Source organism: Phyllostomus hastatus, unplaced genomic scaffold, assembly GCF_019186645.2.
Source record: "Phyllostomus hastatus isolate PE091 unplaced genomic scaffold, TTU_PhHast_1.1 phas_contig_17, whole genome shotgun sequence".
NCBI lineage: Eukaryota > Metazoa > Chordata > Mammalia > Chiroptera > Phyllostomidae > Phyllostomus > Phyllostomus hastatus.
The window spans coordinates 10,166,026-10,184,790 of NW_025333664.1; the positions used below are offsets into that span (position 1 = coordinate 10,166,026).

Below are 18,765 nucleotides of genomic sequence, written 5' to 3' on the forward strand. Positions count from 1 at the left end.
AAAAGCATTTCTCCTAGGCTGACAGGAGAGGAGAATCGGGAGAGGCTTGGGAGTCCCTGGGGAGGGAATTGGATTTAAAGGGGCCCCAAGGACAGATTTTAGCTGGTAAGTGTCGAACAACTGCTCCCCAGGGGAAAAAGTGTGTGTGTGTGTGTGTGTGTGTGTGTGTGTGTGTGTGTGTGTAAATCTTCCTGGAATGAAGAATGTGTTTGTCGCACAAAATGAACACATTTACAAATAATAAAAACACTTTTCTGAAAATACTCTTTATTATAAATTCCATACCACCAATGAATTCTCACAGAATGTTTATTAATTTTTTGCCAAACTCCTGTCCGCACGAACAGCTGTGACGGCCAGGGAGCCTTGGCCCAACAAAAGCAGACTACGGACAACTGTGGACAACAAGCTCAGCGGGAAGCCGCTCACAGCTGTGGCTCCCACACGGATGGACGGACAGACGGACTGATGCTGGTGCACTTTCTGCTCACGCCAGTGAGCCGGACGGGAGGGAAACAGCGAAGGTGGAGGTCGGCGCTCCGCCGTCACTGACGTGGGCAGCGTGCTGGCTGGACCGGATACCGGCTCCCATCCTGGGGCAGCATTTCCTCAGTTCTTGGTGCCACTGCCAAGGCAGCGGCTTTAGACACAATGGGCACAGATTTAAGTTTAATTGTCACATTTAACATTGTAGCCATTGTGTTCTGAGGACTGTGAGACCAACACGATAAACCGGGCCTGGATTTGTAATGCTCCCTAATCTCTGTGGTGTGAATGCACTCCCCACGGCCAGTTTCAAGGGACCGATGGGCCGTCATTGAAGGCGGGGCCAGCAAGAAATGGGGCTCAGTCTCTCCCCTGTGTCCCTCCCACGATACAAAAGATACAAATAACTTCGAGAGCACAGGTCATAGTAAACTTGGGGTAAAATAAGGAAGTGATGAGTTTTTAGTATGTACCTCCTTTGTTTTTAATACAGTTTATTTCATTATACGTTTAAGGAATTTAATTTCTTTTAATGGCCGTGTTTAACAACCAGCTTGCAAAGATCCTGGAAACTGAACAATCAGCTCTAACACGCCAGTCCAAGCGGGCTCCGGCATGCCACTGGGTCTAGGGGAAGTACAGACGCCCCAACTTAAAACAGTTCAACTTGTGATTTTCTGACTTTGCAGTGGTGTGAAAGCAATACCCGTCTGTACTTTGAATTCTGACCTTTTCCCGGGCCAGTGATATGCCGTATGATACCCTCTCGTGACACTGGACAGTGGCAGCGAGCCTCAGCTCCCAGCCCGCCACTCCATCGCGCGGGTAAACAGCCAATACTCCGAGGTGTATTCGTTTTGTCAGATGACTGTGTCCAGCAGGAGGCTAATTGGTGCAAGTGTTCTGAGCATGGTTAAGGCAGGCTAGGCTAGGCTGTGGTGTTTGGTAGGTGAGGTGTATTGAATGCATTTTTGACTTTATAATGGGTTCACTGGGACGTAAGCATGTCGTAAGTCAAGGAACATCGGTTTCTAGAAAGGAGAGGGGAGGGGTTGAGGGACCAGAGTCCTGGGGGGCTGCATCAGCACCCAGGTGGGCAGGCACGGTGACGAGGCCTCGCCCAACGCCAGCACCCGGGCCTACTAGCTCTTCATTCTCAGCATCCAGGAACTCCTTGCCAGTCCCTTCCTCTGCCAGTGGCCTCTGGGCTGAGCGACCTGTTCGATCTCTATCTGACTCACCTGTTGGGGAACAACCCTTTACAACGTCCCGAAGGTGGGGGCCTGGGTACTGGGGTGAACAGACGGCCCCCCACTCCCTGACTAGCTGAATGGGACCAGCTGAAGACCTTCCTGCAGGGAGACAGGGTGACATACAGCCCTGCGGGCATGATCCCCCACCAGACAGAAGGGGCAGACCCTGGGGCTCGAGGGAGCTGTTTCTCACCCAAGGCCTGCAGCTGCCAAGAGGTGCAAGCAGCACTGACAACCAGGTTTGTCGGCCGCCAAAGCATCTTTCTGCACGAAAACCCAACCAGCACCATCCTGGCAGCTCGTTCCGTGCTCTTGGACTTTAGCGCACACAGCTCTGGACTGCTCTTGGCCTCTCCGCTGATAAAACCTCCATCCCCCAGAGAGGCGATGTGTGACATGAGACCAGGGCCTGTGTTGAATATCTGTTGTAGTACCAGCATTTAGAATCCCAATCCACCAGTGTCAGAAGAGATCTTAAGAACAACCTGGTCCAGGTGCCCCACTCTACATATGGGGAAAACTGAGGCCCAAAGTCACAGAGCAATGTCACCAGTGGAATCGGGACTAGAACCCAGGCCTCCTGTCAACCAGCCTGGGCTGCTGGTGAATGGCAAATGTTCTGGGGAAGAGAATTAGGGGGGTGAACAAAACTGATCTCTAAAAGCCAAAAAAGCAGGCTTCCCCCTCACTGAGAAGTCCCAGCCAGATGAGAAAAGAAAGCGGAGAATACGGTATCCTCAGCTGGACTTAGGGGTGATACCAGGAGGGACTTCCTGCCAGGGCTGGTGCCCCAGAAATTCTTTGAGAAAGCCCAGGGAACAGGGGAAACGCGATAGGATGCTCTCACTGTAAGTACTGCAGAGACGTGCAGAGTCAGTGGAAAAACCGAGGCAAGACGGCAGCTCCTCAGAAACCCTCAGCGCCTGAGACTGAACATGAAGACTTCTGGGTTCTCAGACTTTCGTCCTTTCCACCCTAGCACACAAGACCTCCTCTGGAGCGGGAGTCAGTCTCAAAGGACCACCTAGGACTTGAGCTCTGGGGCCCAGGCGAGCGGGGAGCTGGAGACAGTCTGCTAAAACCATGGTTCCGGCGTTTTCTCAGCAGATGGACTCCTCAGGAGGCCACAGAGACCTTCATGCGGCTGTATTGGATGCCAGCTGTGCTCTGCCTGTGGCCAAAGCTCAGGGCGAACCTGTCGAGCAGAGGTGAGTAGTCAGGGGGTGGCAGGGCCTGGGGGCCTTCCTGGAGGAGATGGGAATGGAACACCCCCCGGGACCCCTCATCCCATCCCCGCCCCGCTCCTACCTGCCCCTTCCTACTTCCTGCCTTGATATGCATTTCCACCTTCTGAATTTCCCGACTACTCCTCTGGGTCTCCCTGTGCCTGCCCTTGCCTATTTCGTTGGCTTGCCTAGTTTCCGTCCCTCTCCCCCACTAGAGTGGAAGCTTTGTGAGGACAAGGCCTTCTCTATCTTATTCTCAGCCACATAGCCTATGGCCCAGGACACTGCCTGGCACATAATAGGGGATTCATAAATAACCACTGGCCCTGGCTGGTGTGGCTCAGTGGACTGAGTGCCGGCCTGCGAATCAAAGGGTGGCCGGTTGGATTCCCAGTCAGGGCACATGCCTGGGTTGCTGGCCAGGTCCCCAGTAGGGGACGTGTGAGAGGCAACCACACATTGATGTTTCTCTCTCTTTCTTTCTTCCTCCCTTCCCCTCTCTAAAAAAATAAATAAAATCTTTTAAAATATATAAAGAAATGTCCACTGAATAAGTGGATTAAACCCATAGTTCTTTGCATGAGGTTTTAAAAGGCCGCAGTCATAATGTTTGGTTTCGCCCAGCTTCCACGACTGGAAGATTCTCTGGTTTTAGAGAGTCTACTCTTCCAGCCTCTGGATATTCCACAATTGCACAATTTAAAGGTTTAATCTGGGCTTATAGTCAAAGGAAACCCTGCTGTAGAAAGATACAAAGGCAGCTCAAGGACACATAAAGACGGGGGAAAATGCACAGGGTCCGGGCAGTAGGAGAGGCAAGCGGAAGAGATACACGCTCTCTAGCAGAAGTCCCACAGTGGAGCGCTGGGGTTCGATGGGACTCTCCCCCCACGCCCGCCCTGTCCCCCTTACCGCCGCCTCTGGAATTGCTGGTCTATCTCTGCCAGCGACTGGCCTTTCGTTTCAGGGACAAATAAGTAGATGAAGCCCAGACCAAGGACCGCGGTCAGCCCGTACAGCAGGAAGGTCCAGGAGAGGCCGATGGTGCCTGGGAACAGGGGGGAGGGAGTGAGGGCAGCGCGAGGCCAGCTAGCTGGCTGGTTCCAGGTCGCACGGGGAAAGTCGGTTCACCTACACAGGGTTCTCCAGACGGTCGATTTGCAGAAAGACCTTCAAACAGGAGTAGGACTCGCTGTCCCAGAGATGGGCAAAGGGTCAGGGCTCAGACCACAAACCCTGACAAGGGTATTTTGTCTTTTCTAGGGGAAGCCCGCTCACCCACTCAAAAACTCTAGCAGGGGAGTGCGCTCGGGATCTGAAAACATGAACGGAGGGAAAGCAACAGTCCCCTCAGCAGCGAACCAACTGCAGGACGCAGGCTTGGCAAAGCCCAGCTCCGAAAAGAATCCTCGCTATTTATCTGACACCAGTTTTCCTTTGGGGAACGACTCCGCGCCCGCTTCTGGTCCACTAGCCCGTGAGGCTGTCTCCATCCCCCCCCACCCCCATCCCAGCCCCTCGGTGGGTATAGGACCCAGGCCAGGAACCTAGGGTATGGAGACAGCCCTCCAGCCACAGTGATTGGTTCAGGGGTGGGCATGTGATCTTGCTAAGCCAATGAGAAGCAGTTTCAGGTCTCGGGGAGGAGCCACTGACAAAGAAATGCTCTCTTTCCAGGGGGCTGCCAGTTGGAGGAGATCTGCTGGCAGTCGTCTCCCCACCCCGAGGCGTCTGCCTGAGAATGAAGCCCACGGTGTGGGAAGCAAGCAGAGTGGAGAGAGATGAAAGATGGCCACAGTCGTATTGGAGCTTCTGGATCAGCCATGCTTGAAGCTGACGGCCCTCCTTACAAAAATATTCCCTTTGGTTCATGAACTGGCTTGCAGCAGGTTTTCTGTCATTTATACCCGGACCAATAAGGAAGCCCTGGAGCTGTCGGGGGTGGGCGGGGGGGGGGGCTGGGTGGGTGGCGGGCGGCATTATTCCTGCATCTAGAAGGAACTGGACCAAGGAAGTAGGTCAAGAGGACTCACCGATGAGGTCGAGGAAGGAGAGGCTGATGAAGAGGTTGGCGGCCCAGTTGAAGCTGTTACAGAAGGCGAAGGCCCTCCCTCGGATCTCCGCGGGGTAGATCTCGCTGAGGACAAGCCAGGTCACTAGGACAGGAGGGCAGGGAGGGCTCCTGGGCTGGGGCCAGGGTGGGGCCGGCGCCTGCACCCACAGGCCAGCAGACAGCCTCCCACCAGTGTGATTCACACAGAGGCAGGCTCCTGCCACCACATTCTCCCCGCTGCTTCCCGACCCGCCTGTAAGGATCCCTTTAGCGTGACCAACAGTCAAGGTTTCCCCAGGACGGACGAGGGTGCCGGGGACACAGGAGTTTCAGTGTCTTGGGCAAACCGGGATGGTTGGTCACTCTATTCATTAAATTCCCTCCAAGTAACATCTTTTGAATGAGCTAGCTATCCAGAAGCTAATTCAGGTGTTATGAAGCCTGAAGCTTTAACGATTTGGGGGCTTTTTTTCTTTTTAGTAAAAAAGATAAAACCAGGCCCCTGCCCTCCAAAGGAGTGTCTTCGAATGAGTGAGGGGCCCTGAAGCTAAAGCTTCACTGGCTTTACAGTCCAGGCCCCTCTAGTGTCCCTTCTGAGACCCCTAGGGACACCGTCCCCCAGCTTACCCCTGGGAAAGGCAGAAAGCTGCGTGACCTGCAGGAAACGCCCACCTACCTGGTCCAAATCCGAAGGAGAAGGCGCTCACGAAGAGCATCATGCAGACCAGCGCCGTCCAGTGCATCAGGGCTCGCCCGGCGGCAGGAGGAGGCGGTGCCTGGGAGGCGGAGCTTAGGGCTGTCCCAGGAGGGGTTGTGGGGTCCCCCGCTCTGGGGTGGCGCCTGGTTTTCTCGGAGGTTGATGAGACTGGCTGCCCTTGGTTCTTGCTGGTGATTGGCAGTGGATGTGAAGACAATCCCATTGGCTGGTCCTCGTCTCCAGGGAGGTTTGCTAGCCCGGTGGCATTGGGCATGGCCAGGCAACTTGGGCCTGAGTCCATGGGCACGGCAAAGCTGACGAGGCCTATGCCGCTGACCGACAGGGCCATCAGGGCACAGCCAGCTAGTAGCAGGGCCCTGCGGCCCGCTCGGTCCACAAGCCCCATGGCAGTCAGGGTAGCTGCCACCTTGACAGCGCCCAGCCCCACTGAGGCCAGCACTGCGGAGGATCCCCCGCGGAAGCCGACCGAGTGAAAGATGGTGGAGGCATAGCACAGCACGTTGGGCTGCCCTGTTAGCTGCTGGAAAAGCACCAGCCCCAGCCCCACGGTGGTCCGGCCTCGCATGTTATCCCGTTCCCTGAAGAGGTCCAGAAAGGAGTATCTTGGCCTCCCCGGGCCCAGCTTGGTGGCCTCGCCTCCCTGGAGGGGGATGAGGTCCCTGTGAGCCTCGGCCTCATCTGTACCAGCAGGGAGGACGAGGAGGCTGAGGGACTGCAGGACCGCAGGGGCAGCGGCCCAGCCGAACATATGCCGCCACCCCCGGGGGACACTGGCCAGGGCGTAGTTGAGCGCGTAGGAGAGCAGGATGCCTACGGTAATGCCTGCCTCGTAGAGGGACACCAGCACCCCCCGCTGCCTCGGCCCCACCAGCTCTGATACGTAGATGCAGCAGGCCATGGAGGAGAGGGAGATGGCAAAGCCGGCCGCCGAGCGGCCCAGGACCAGCCAGGCCAGGGAGCCAGCCAGGCCCAGGCTCAGGCTGCCTGCCAGCAGCACCGCGTTGCTCCCGAGGATGGCGCGTTTCCTGCCGTAGCGATCGATGAGGAAGCCCCCTACCAGGGAGGCGAGGAGAGCCCCCAGGAGCAGGCTGCCCACCAGGAACTCCTGCTCCAAGCAGCTTAGCCCGAAGTCTAGTTGCAGCGGCAGCAGCGCACCCGATATGATGGCCAGCTCATAACCAAAGGTCAAGCCACCCAGCAAGGACACAGAGGCACACAGGGGCAGGAGGGGGGGTGGATGGCCTGGAAAACAAAAGTGACAGGGATTGGGGTCAGAATGGTTCCTTGCCCAGAGCTTCTACCCATCCAACTCCACTCCATCTGTCAGTTTCTCCATCCATTCATCCAGCTACTCCATCCGTCCACCCACTCATTTATTTATCCACCATCCCTCAAGCCATCTACTCATCATCCACCATCCCCCCACTCCTTTCTGTATCCACCCACCTCTTCATCAGTCTACTCCAGCCACTCACCTCGCTGTCCACTCACTGATTCATCTACCCACCCATCCATCCTTCACCCCCATTCACTCCTTCCTCCATCCATTCACTCCTTCCTCCATCCATTCACTCCTTCCTCCATCCATTCACACGTCTGTTTGTGGATCAATCTACCCACCCCTTCATCACACCCTCCTCCATTAATCCATCGGCTCCACCCACCACATATTCATCCATTGATTTGTCCATTCACGTGCCCCTTCATTCCCACCAACATCGATCCATTTATTGATCCATCTCTCCGCAAATACATCCACTCATCTCTCCATCTTTGTATTCCACCCCTTATGTACCCGTACATGCAAGCACCCCCCCACCCATCCAACTGTTCATTTAAAGACTTATTTATCTGGCCTCTGCCATGCACCAAGCCATATTCTTGGGGCTGGCAATACAGTGGTGTTGTTAAGGACCTGACGTTCTAGTAGAAAAAGGCGGATGATGAGCCAATAAGTATATGCTGTAACTTACACTGCAGGGAAGGGGATCACTGAGAGTGGTGGAGGGGTTCTATTTTAACCAGGGTAGTTGGCTAAGGCCTCTCTGAAGAGGGAAAATTCGAAAAGAGGGTAATTAATGAAATGAGGGTAAAAGTCCCATAAAATCTGGAAGAAAAACATATTCTAGACAGAGGGGACAGCAAGAACCAAGGCTCTGAAGCAGGACAGGTTTGGAGATGTTTGAACCATCACTATTAACATGAATAGCTAATGCGTATATGGCACTTACTAAGTACCAGACCCTGCTTTAGGAGCTTCGCATGTGTGTGCCCACTTAACTCCTCGTTTACAACGCTGTTACACATTATTATTAGCGTCATCCTCCAAGGCATGGAGAAGCTAAGAAAGTCTCTCATGGCCACACAGCAAGCGTGTGGCAGCACTGATGTAGCTAGAGAGCCCAGGCTTGTAATCCTGTACCGTTCAGCCAGGAGGCCAGAGGGGCTGCGACACAGCGAGCGGGAGCGAGGAGAGAGGAGCAAGAATGAGAGGAAATGAGGAGGCAGGAGAAGTAAGCAGGGGCCGGATCAGGTGGAGCCACGAAGGTCATGGGGACGACGATGAATTTCGCCACCGGCGGTGGAAGTGTTTCCAGGCTTGAGCTGGGGAGAGAGACGATCTAGGACAGTCACCAGCACTGTGGATATCGAGCACTTGAAACCTGGCTCACGTGATTAGGGAACGGAATTTTCATTGTATTTAATTTCAATTAATTTAAATGTAAAAACAGGCACTGGTGCTGGAGGCTACCATGTCGGCAGTTCAGTTATACAGTTGCCTTTGATTTTTTAAAAAAGATTTATTCATCTGTTTATTTTTTAGAGAGGGGGGAAGGGAGGGACAAGGAGGGGGAGAGGACCATCAACTGCCTCCTGTACACGCCCCCACGGGGACACGGCCACAGCCCAGGCGTGGGCCCTGACCGGAAATCGAACTGCCGACCCTTTGCCTTGCAGGACGACACCCAACCAACGGAGCCACACCGGCCAGGGCTACTTTGAATTTTTAATTCACACATTTAAACTTCAATATTTCTGGAAGTATCTAGAGTAATCCGGCAGTGTCTGTCTCACCCCATGCCCTTCGTGAGCCGGCCCAGCCGAGCCACCCAGACCTGACCACGGCATCCATAACACCATACCCAGACCTACGGAGTGTTTGCTCCAGACCAAACGAGTTCACGCACTTAAAGCGCTGCTCTGGGAGCTGTAAGAGCGATAACTCATTTGCTTCTCACCACAACTTTTTGAGCTGGGGTTCTGTATTATTTATGAATGAAGAAACAATCAGAGAGGTGACGTGATTTGCCCACGGTCAAAAGCAGTGAGTAGCTGTGCCTGGATTCGAAGCCAGGACATCTGGCTCCACGGTCCGTTCTCTTCGCCACTCCATTAGAAAACCTCGGCATGACACGATTTCAATCTGTCATCTCTTTTTTCTGCCTCTCCTCGTCTCTGTTAGGCAATATTTGTGCAGGGGGAGGAGTTTCATGGGTGGAAGAATGCCCCCTCTTCTGCTCAGCCTTCTCCCCATCACTTCTGCCCCCCGAGGGAAATAACCTCCTGCGTTCACCGGCTGGCCTCGGCCCACCTGTTCACGACCATCAGCAAACACTCTGGGGGGATTGTGCTGCCCAGGTGCTGGCCCCGCGTCACCCCCTCGGTTCTTGGGAGTTCGCAGCCAGAAAGGGAGGTCCTTCCAGTCGACATGAGGCAATCAAGTGGAAGCACAGAATCTGTTTGCCACATCCTGGGTTCCTCTTGAGGTGAAAGGGAACCAAGCCAAAGGGTTCAGAGGCAACGTTGACTGTCTACAGGTTTTCCTGGAAAATGCATCAGAGCAGATTCTAGTCACGGTGGTAAGAGAACAGCAAACATACACATGAAATGGAACAGTCGTAGTAAGTCGTCAGTTAGTGAGTATCTCCTCTATGCAACTGTAGGCGCCTTCTTCAATTCATCTTTGTAACAGTGCTAGGTGGTGCAGCTCCGGTTACCCCCATTTTGCAGATGAGGAAACTGAGGCTCCGAGTGTCCTCACAGCTGAGAAGCAACAGGATCAGGACTGAAACACCGACCCATCTGACTCCCGAACCTACATACTTAAGAGCTTTGCTAAACTGACTTGAAGCAAGAAGGGCTGATCAGAGACAGGCGGGGTGTGAGAGGGAGCAGGGACACAGCGGGTAGAAGGGGAGGGGAGGGAAGCTCTCAGGAAAACCCTGTGTCACGAAACATGGGGAAAGGACACTGTCCCAGCGGCCACAAAGGGCAGTCTCAAAGGAGTCGGGGCCATGAGACATCATTCCCACAAGTCTTCCTCAACTTTCCAAGCCACATTTTTCACTGCCAACCAACTCTGCATTCTCCGTGTGCTTATGCCATATTGCAAGTTCATTGATGTGTCCTCCTTATGAAATTGGACAGGACAGGACAGAGACACTGTCTCTGTGTGTCCAGGGGTTGGAGGCGGGGGAGCCCAGCTTCACCCTGACACCCAAAAGGGGCTGAATGGGGTTTTTGCTGAAAGAACCAGTGATGGAGTTGGGGACCAGGGTGGGACCACCATGTGGCATTCCAGGGGCTGTGTCAGGGACATAGGGACCTGATCTAATGCTACTCAGCAACCCCAGGGATCCTGTGACAGCCTGAGTCAGATGGTGTCATGCTGCTCAGAGCCCTCCAAGGCTCCCCCTTCCCTCTGAAAACAGCCAAGGTCCTCACAGCGACCTTCGAGGTCCCACAGCATGCGCCCCCTCTCACTCTGCTCCTCCGGTCACGCCAGCCTCCTTGCTGCTCCTCCTCACTGCAAGCACGTCCCCACTCAAGGCTCTTTTCCAGCTCTCACCTCTGACGGGGAGCCTTCCCCTCCGGGCCAAGGGCTCCTCCCCTCCTCCCCTCTGCTCTTCGATCACACATCACCTTCTCCTGAGCCCTCCCCTGGGCCTCTACTGACAATCACAACCTCCCCATAGCATCCAGCACTTGTATCCCCTCTCCCCGCTTGTTTTTTTTACCTCCACGATACTCATCACCATCTGAAATAACTATATGTTTTACATATTTGTTGTTCTCCTCTACCAGAATGTCAGCCCCAAAGAACAGGAATTGTTTGTTTGGCTGTCTCCCTGATGCTGAGGACAGTATGTAGCATATAGTAGGCACTCAATAAATACTCTTTAAATAAATGGATGAATGAATGAATGAACTCTGGGGATGCAGGAAGTTCAGAGAGAAAGGATCTTGGCTCTTGAGCATCTGGCGAGGTCCAGGGCCTGGAAGGAGCCATGGGCAGGAATAGAGCAAATCCTGGCCCCCAAATTAGGGCTCTGGAGCTGGCATTGGTGGGCAGTTGGGCCGTTACCCTGGGCATGAGAGGCTGGGTGGTACAGGGGTCAAGAATGCAGACAGGAGCCAGAGTGCTGGGGTTCTATCCCAGCTTCTCTTCTTTGCAACCGTGACCCTGTGCAGCTCACTTAACCTCTCTGGGTCTCCCCATCCATACAGGAGGAAAATAGTACTACCTGCCTCGTGAGCCTGCCTACCTTATAGCCGGTGCTAGCGAGTATGATTCTCCACAGAACAACACAGAGTTTTTAAAACACAATTCAGGTCATGTCCCACTCAAGCTTAAAACCCTTCTCTCCCTTCTTATGCCATTTGGAATAAAAGCCAAGCTTCTCACTATAAACTACAAAACCCTGCATCATCCAGCCCTTGCCCAGCCCTCTGACTCTCCCCTTGCCCACTGTGCTCCAGCCACACTGCCCTGGACCACACGAGCTCGCTGCTGCCTCGGGGCCCTTGCCCTTGCTGTTCCTTTAGTCTGGAAGGCCCTCTCTCAGATCTTAGCAAACCCACTTCTTTCGAGTCTGAGGCTTGTGCTGTCTCTCACCACCCAGCCAAAAAGCAGAGATGGGGGGTTGGAATAATTGCGCTTGTATTAATCTCAGAGGCCAGCAATCTGAGAAGGTGGCAGGTAAAAACCCTAACACCCACCTCTCCTTGAGCTTTCAGAGGCAGGTTTACACAGGGGGAACGTGGGAATTGGGGAGGGGGGAATTCCAAGGAGAAGCACAGACATGCGGTGTCTTTGGAGATTAAGGTCAGGGGGAGCTGAAAGGGGCTTCTGCAGCTTCTTCCCAGGCTGGCTCCCTTTGTTCTGAGTTATCTCTCCGTTTGCCTCAGCCTTCCTCTCTTCCCGGACACCTGCGGTTTAAGGCCAGGGAGGGTATGTGTCCTGTGGTTAGGGAGGAGTGGTATAAACCATTTGTTTTCCTGTGTCCTCCTTAGGGGAGATAAGGTTAGGGGAGATAAGGTGTCGTGATTCACCAGGTGGCTGTAAATTGCTCAAACTGATGGGCCTTCTTTCATTTCCTTGTCTCAGTTTCCCCATTCCACTTGCCCAGGAATTTTCCTAGGTCCTACTATCTGTCTCAATACCTCAGCTCCAAAGCCTCCTGGGCCCGGAGGCCCTCCCTTCCTGCTTAGCTAAAGAACCTGCCTCCCTCCCCGCTGTCACACCACCTCATTCTACGTGTTCCTCTGAGTCCCCAGTGTCTGCCACACGGTAGGTGAATGAATGACAGAATGACCCTTTGAGGCTCTGAATCCAGAGAAAAATGCAAAAAGCCTTGGTCCCTGTAGCAGCAACAAAGAAATTCCCTACACCCCCACACAGTGCCTCGTTCTACTCCCCTCTGTCGCTGTTCTGTTGGATTATTTCCAGAGCAAGGGTTTCGTCCGCTTGCTCACCGCAGCATCCTCAGCCCTGGTGAACAGAGGTGTTCGGGTGAATTGATTAATGGATTTTGCTCCTCGTGGAGCCTCTGTCTCTGCATCTGCAGAATAGAACGATTTCACTTGCCTGGGCCTGTTGTAAGGCTGGAAGCGGATAAGAGAGGGCCTGGCCCAAGTGAGCGCTCGATATTAAGAAAGGAGCCCTCCCAAGTCACTTTCATCTGGGCAGAAAGGAGCTTGGAAGGAAGTTCGCGCAGATCCCTTCCCAGGCCCCAGGCAAGGCCTGGTGTGCGGGGCTCGCCGCCCGCCCGAGTGGGCGGTATCTCGTCAGGGGGTGCAGCAAGGGGCGGAGGGGCACGCACTTTTGGGGTCTCGGGGACTCCCCGGCGGGAAGCGCCTGATCGCGACTTACCCATGGCGAGCAGGACACCCAGGCGTGCTGCTGGCGCTGAGGAGCGGGGAGCGCATCCCCGGGCCGGTGTCCCCACAGTGGCCGCCGACAAACTTTCTGGCCGGCCCGCCTCCGTCCCTCCCTTTCTGCCCGCCCGCCCCTAGCGCCGCTGCCACGTAGGCCGGCCCTGGCCCCCTGTGTCTGGAGGCGTGAGAGAGGGGCGCCGGAGCCAGGCTGGGAGCCCCACTCGCTGTCCTCCCGGGCTGCTGCCCGTTGCCACCCCGGTTGGGGGCACACACAGGCGTTCCCCCTCCAACCACCCACCTCCCCCCTCAGGAAAGAGACTTCTCAATTACAGCAGTCCACATCAGTCTGGTCTCCAATGTGTGTACACACACACACACACACACACACACACTCGTGCCTCTACGGTGATGGGGACACACACATATTCACTTCAGCTGCTCACTCTCCCAGGGATTCATCCTTGATTCACTGGACACAGGTTTGGACACCTCCCAAATGACCCCAGGCACTTTGCCATCCGCTTGGGGATGGGCTAGGAGAACCCAACAGATTTGTTTGTTCTTGTGCAATTTGCTTTTTAGTCGGGGAAGAAGAGAGTTAAATAGCAAGCCAGAGAGGTACCAGCTAAGGTGAAGGCAAGGCAGAGAATTAAACTGGGGTGATGGGGCAGGCACAGGGGGACTGCTTCGGCCCAGGGGTCTGGGAAGGCTGCTCCGAGGAGGGCTGAGCCCTCAGGTTCTGGGAAGAAGCAAGAGCAAAGGAACAGCCCTGCTCTTGGAGTATTTAAAACAACAACAACAACAACAACAACAACAACAACAGAAATAAAGCCAGAGTGTCTGGGGCACGGCAGGTGACAGGGAGAGTCTAATCAAGCATTCCAGTAGCATCTTCAACAATGGCTTCCCTTTTGGGTGTGCAGGACCCAGTGACTCATTTCTGACAAACAGAATACAGCAAAAGTGACGATGTCACTTTGGAGATTAGGATGTAAAAGACTTCATCTTGCTTGTCCTCTCCTGATCTCTCACTCATTCACTCTGGTGAAGCTGCCTGCCATGCCATGAGCTGTCCAATGGACAGGCCCACGTGGCAACAAGTGACGGGGACTTCCAGGCAATAGCCAGCAAGGAACCAAGGCCCATGAAGGTATACATCCTGTCACCAATCAAATACTGACACAGGCAAACAGAAAACACAGTCTGTGACAGTGCAAAAGAGAAGAGGTTCATGGGGACGCCAGAACTAATAAAAGTCGATTTTCTCTCTTCTGAGAAGTCAGGAGGGCTTCCCCGAGGAAGTGATATTTGAGTTGAGAAGGAAAGGGCGTCTAGATGGGCTAGGAAACAAAGGGAGGGAAGAGCAGCAGGGAATGGCAGGTGCAAAGACTCTGCGGCCAGAGGGAGCCGGGCAGGAACGAGGAGAGGCAATTGTGCTGGAAGATTCAAGGGCAAAGGGAGTTTGGTGGGAGATGAGTCTGGAAAACAGGACACAGTAGTTCCACACAGGACCTCGCGGGCCTTTAAGTACATGGGGAGCCATTGAAAAGTTTTAAACTAGGTTTCCTGCCATGGAAGCCAGAACCAGTCTGACCATAGCAAGCCTGAGACCTGTAAATATGTTTGCACAGTGGATTTTCCAAAGGCGGGGCTCAGGCAGATTTGGTAACTGTAAGACTAGAAGGTTATGTGGACACTATCAATGAGCGATAACGCAGCCACACACTTGGGAGGCTGGGCGTTACAAATCGTGTTGGTTTTGGGTGGACTTTGAGTAGTCCGGGCTGGTGGAAGTTGCTGGAAACCACAGCATGCCACCACAGAGGGCCTGATGTTTGAACAGGTGACCTGCGCCGAGATGAATGAAGCTGCGGAGCTGAGAGTTGGCGTCACGGGAACCCTAGGACCAACGGGCCTTTTTCTACAGTATTTCCAACAGAGTCCCAATGACAGACAGGCGAAGGAAAATGAATATATGCAAGGAATATATGCAATACAACGCACACCCTCATGGGCAACATCTTCATTTTAATAAGCAATTATCCAAGTAAAACTGATTATCTTCGTAGTGAGAACGATGAAATTGAAACTCAAAGAAATGATTTTTTTGCTGCATTACACAGTGTCAGGCACTTGTGGTTATCTCCTTAATAGTAACGCCCAGCTCCAGGAAAGAACTGAGATTCGGGAAAAAGTTTTTCGTGAGCGGGGCCGCCGTTATCCGGAAAGAGCCGAAGAGCTGGGAGGCGGGGCCCCGAGAGTCTTCTCGAGGTGCTTCGGCAAGAGCCGGAAGGCTGGGAGGCGGAACCACTTCCGCAGGGCGGAAGTGCCTGCGTTTGTTTGGCCGGAGAGAGCCGAGGGTTTCCGGAGCCAGCCGAAGCATCTCCGACGGCCCTCGGGCAGAGTCGAGGGTCGCCGAGGCGCAGTAATGGCGGCCGCCAGTGCTGCGGCGGGCGAGTCCGGCGAGGAACCGGTGGCGGAGGCCGATACGTTGGCCGCGGCACGGGAGCGGAGCAGCCGCTTCTTGAGCGGACTGGAGCTGGTGAAGCAGGGTGCCGAGGCACGCGTGTTCCGCGGCCGCTTCCAGGGCCGCGCGGCCGTGGTGAAGCACCGCTTCCCCAAGGGCTACCGGCACCCGGCGCTGGAGGCGCGGCTCAGCCGGCGGCGGACCGTGCAGGAGGCCCGGGCGCTGCTCCGCTGCCGCCGCGCAGGTGAGACGGCCCGGCTCGGAGACGTGGGGAGGCCCGAGGCTCCGGGGCCTGAGGCTCCGGGGCCAGGGCGACGCGGTTGCGGGAATCACCTGCACCGCGTGCCTTCTGCGTGGCCTTGGGTATTTAAGAAATGTCATCCTTTCCTCCCTCTCTTCATTAATTCTTAAGGGGCCTCTTGGCCTTGCAGCAACGAACATTTGCGCCGTAGCCATTGAGCCTGGCTCAGTTCCAGGATCTGCCACTGTTGCTCGACGTTGAGCATGTTATTTAACCGCCCTCAGTCTCGGTTTCTCCTGTTGTACCATCTCTGTATTTGATCATTGTGTCTTCATTTCTTTTACGAACCAGATGTTAAGTACAAGTAGTCGCCCTGGAGCTAGGCCCTCGGGGTGCATGTGTCCACACTACTGTAGCCTTTCAACCCGTTATTGAACCTCTTAGCCTGTTTCCTCACCTGTAGAATGAACTCCCAGTTGCAGTAATAATCTCCTAGGGATACTGGGACCAGTAGCTGAGGTGTGTATGCCACCTGTTACATTGGGCTGTGTGACTGGCACATAGCGCTTAATAAAGTTAGCTGTTCTTAAATCGCTTATTTATTTTTTCATTAAAACACCACGTGCACCATCACCTCGGGAACCTGTTCTCAGATGAGAAACTGAGTCTCAGAGAGGGGAAATAACTTGCCCAAGGTTACACAGCTACTTCGTGGCCCAGCCAGGTCCTCAGCTCATATCCCTCTGACTCCGAAAAATGGGCTTTTCGCTTTTACACTTCCTGTCTTTCTTACATTGGTACTTTTAGACACCTGTGTACACCAGGACGTCGTTAGGTACCCGGAGATTGGGAGGAAATTCAGTAGTGAACTAGCATCCTCCTTGGATGTAATGAAGTTATTTGTGTGTTCGTATTTTCTTTTTGCATCCTCTCCAGGATGTGAGTTCTATTAAGCAGGGATTGTGGTTGTGTTATTTCCTGCTGTATCCCCCCCCCCCCGCCCCTGTCATATATTCCCAGTATCTAGAAGTGTTCTGAGCATGATTGACATTCAATACAGGCTCATTAAATATTTGGAAATCTTGTTCTCATGTTATAGAAGCAGAAATGGAGGTGTAGCGAAGTTGATGTGACTTTAAGGTTATACAAGTGTCAGCGGTGTTTAAATGAGGTTTTATTCAAGGGTCTTAGAATTTGCAAATCAGAAACACTACCCGGTAACACCCAGAGTGTTCCGAAGGAAAGAGACAAGTTGGGAATTCTAGTAAAACGTTCACTCTTGAGAAGAATCAACTGTATCTTAGCCTCTGCATTGGTCTGAGATGGTAACCCTCAAGGTGAGTGACGGCCTGTGCAATGAATGTCAGGCAGTCTGGACCATGAATATTGTTTCCAAAGTTCTTCAGGGACTTATCTATGGTATTTATGTATCTCTCCAGGTATGGATACAGAACTGAACAGTTTAAGTCCTCAGGCTAGTTCAAGTGCAGTAAAATCTCATGCTTCAGCCCACTTGGTCTGCACCAATTTGGTCAGCTGGGCTGTGCAGACTCCATTGTAAGTCAGCTTAGCTATACTGACTGCGTCTTGTTTGCTTCTCTCCTTCCTCACAACTAATAAGGAAGGGAGGTGGGGTTGGATTCGTCCTTCCTGACCTTGAAGATGAATCTCTAAGCCAGTACCCTGCTTGACCTCTTGTTTGTGCCCTTGTCAGATAGATAGTTCTTTACTTGAGCTGCCCTTACCCTTCTGGTTTGCTTTTGTTTTTGTTTTTGTTTTGTTGGCAATAAGCAGGAACGAAGCCCGGTCACACAGGGCGGGAAGCTGCAGGGGGCTCTGGCACTGCCGACCTTCGCCGGGGGGGCGGGGCGGGGGGGGCGGTGTGAGGCGCAGTCATGCCGACCATGAGCAGGGGCAGCTCTCAGATGAGTTACGTTAGACCGTTCTGCAGCGTTTCTAAATCGTTTTCCTGAGATTAGCAGATATACACTGTAAAAAACTGGACCGGTCTTGGGAATTTAAACTTACCGTTAAAAAAAAGAAGAATCTAATTCAGTCACTGGTTACGTCTTGATTGCAGGCATATCTGCCCCCGTCGTCTTCTTTGTGGATTACGCTTCCAACTGCTTGTTCATGGAAGACATTGAAGGCTCAGTGACTGTTCGAGATCACATCCAGTCCATCCTGGAGACTGAGAAAACTCCCGAAAGGCTCCTGGGCTTGGCCCGGACCATCGGGCAGGTTTTGGCTCGCATGCACGACGAGGACCTCATTCACGGCGACCTCACCACCTCCAACATGCTCCTGAGACCGCCCCCGGAGCAGCTGGACATCGTGCTCATAGACTTCGGGCTGAGTTTCATCTCGGCGCTTCCGGAAGATAAGGGGGTCGACCTCTACGTGCTGGAGAAGGCCTTCCTCAGCACCCACCCCAACACCGAGAGTGTGTTCGAGGCCTTTCTGAAGAGCTACTCCGCCTCCTCCAAAAAGGCCAAGCCAGTGCTCAAAAAGCTCGACGAAGTGCGCCTGAGAGGAAGGAAGAGGTCCATGGTCGGGTAGGAGCCTGCGCGGGGCGGCCGTGGACAGCGGGGCCTTTTGCTCCGAGGACGTTTGGAGGAACGCCGGGGGCATGGATTACACCTGAAAAAGCCAGGCTGTCTGTATGTGCTGCCTGTGGTCAGGCTCGTCGGTGTCGTCATTACCTGCGGTCGACTGTTCTCCCTGTGTCCGCCCCATGTTGTAGGCGGGACTGAGTGTACAGCGCACCAGGGATGGGCTTCTGCCGCAGGTGCACGGGTGTGACATTAAAGAACGTCGAACCACGTGATGAGAAGATTATTCTCTCGATTCCTGGTGAGACCGGAACAAAGTCTCGGGGACAGCGTGTCTTTGGCTTCTCCGTTGTGTCCCTGACACGCTTCTGAAAGCCACTGTAGAGGGAGGCACCCCGCGCTTTTAAAACGAAGTAGAGTCAGAGACTGGGAGATAACACATGTGCCTTACGTGTCGTGTGGTGAACACTGTTTTGTGAGATTTTAAACATACGTATATGCAGACCAGGGTATGTACTGGGTTTTAATGTAAAATATATCTTTGAGGTTCATGGTGGGGAAAAAGATGAAAAATACTTGACTAATTTCTCTTAAAAATCTTTTATATGACA

At 53.7% G+C, this 18,765-nt stretch overlaps 2 protein-coding genes across 2 annotated transcripts; one reads left to right on the forward strand and one right to left on the reverse strand.

Moving 5' to 3' along the window:
- Nucleotides 1-250: 250 nt before the first annotated feature.
- Nucleotides 251-13,206, reverse strand: SLC2A10 (solute carrier family 2 member 10). The gene is made up of 5 exons (XM_045833581.1): nucleotides 12,890-13,206; nucleotides 5,695-6,978; nucleotides 4,999-5,121; nucleotides 3,878-4,013; nucleotides 251-2,934 (listed from the first exon to the last, which is right to left on the reverse strand). The coding sequence occupies exons 1-5, from the start codon at nucleotides 12,891-12,893 to the stop codon at nucleotides 2,856-2,858; spliced, it is 1,626 nt and encodes a 541-aa protein (XP_045689537.1). The 5' UTR covers nucleotides 12,894-13,206; the 3' UTR covers nucleotides 251-2,855.
- Nucleotides 13,207-15,235: 2,029 nt separating this feature from the next.
- Nucleotides 15,236-18,765, forward strand: TP53RK (TP53 regulating kinase). The gene is made up of 2 exons (XM_045833018.1): nucleotides 15,236-15,605; nucleotides 17,683-18,765. Exons 1-2 carry the CDS (start codon nucleotides 15,323-15,325, stop codon nucleotides 18,159-18,161), a joined length of 762 nt encoding a protein of 253 aa, XP_045688974.1. The 5' UTR covers nucleotides 15,236-15,322; the 3' UTR covers nucleotides 18,162-18,765.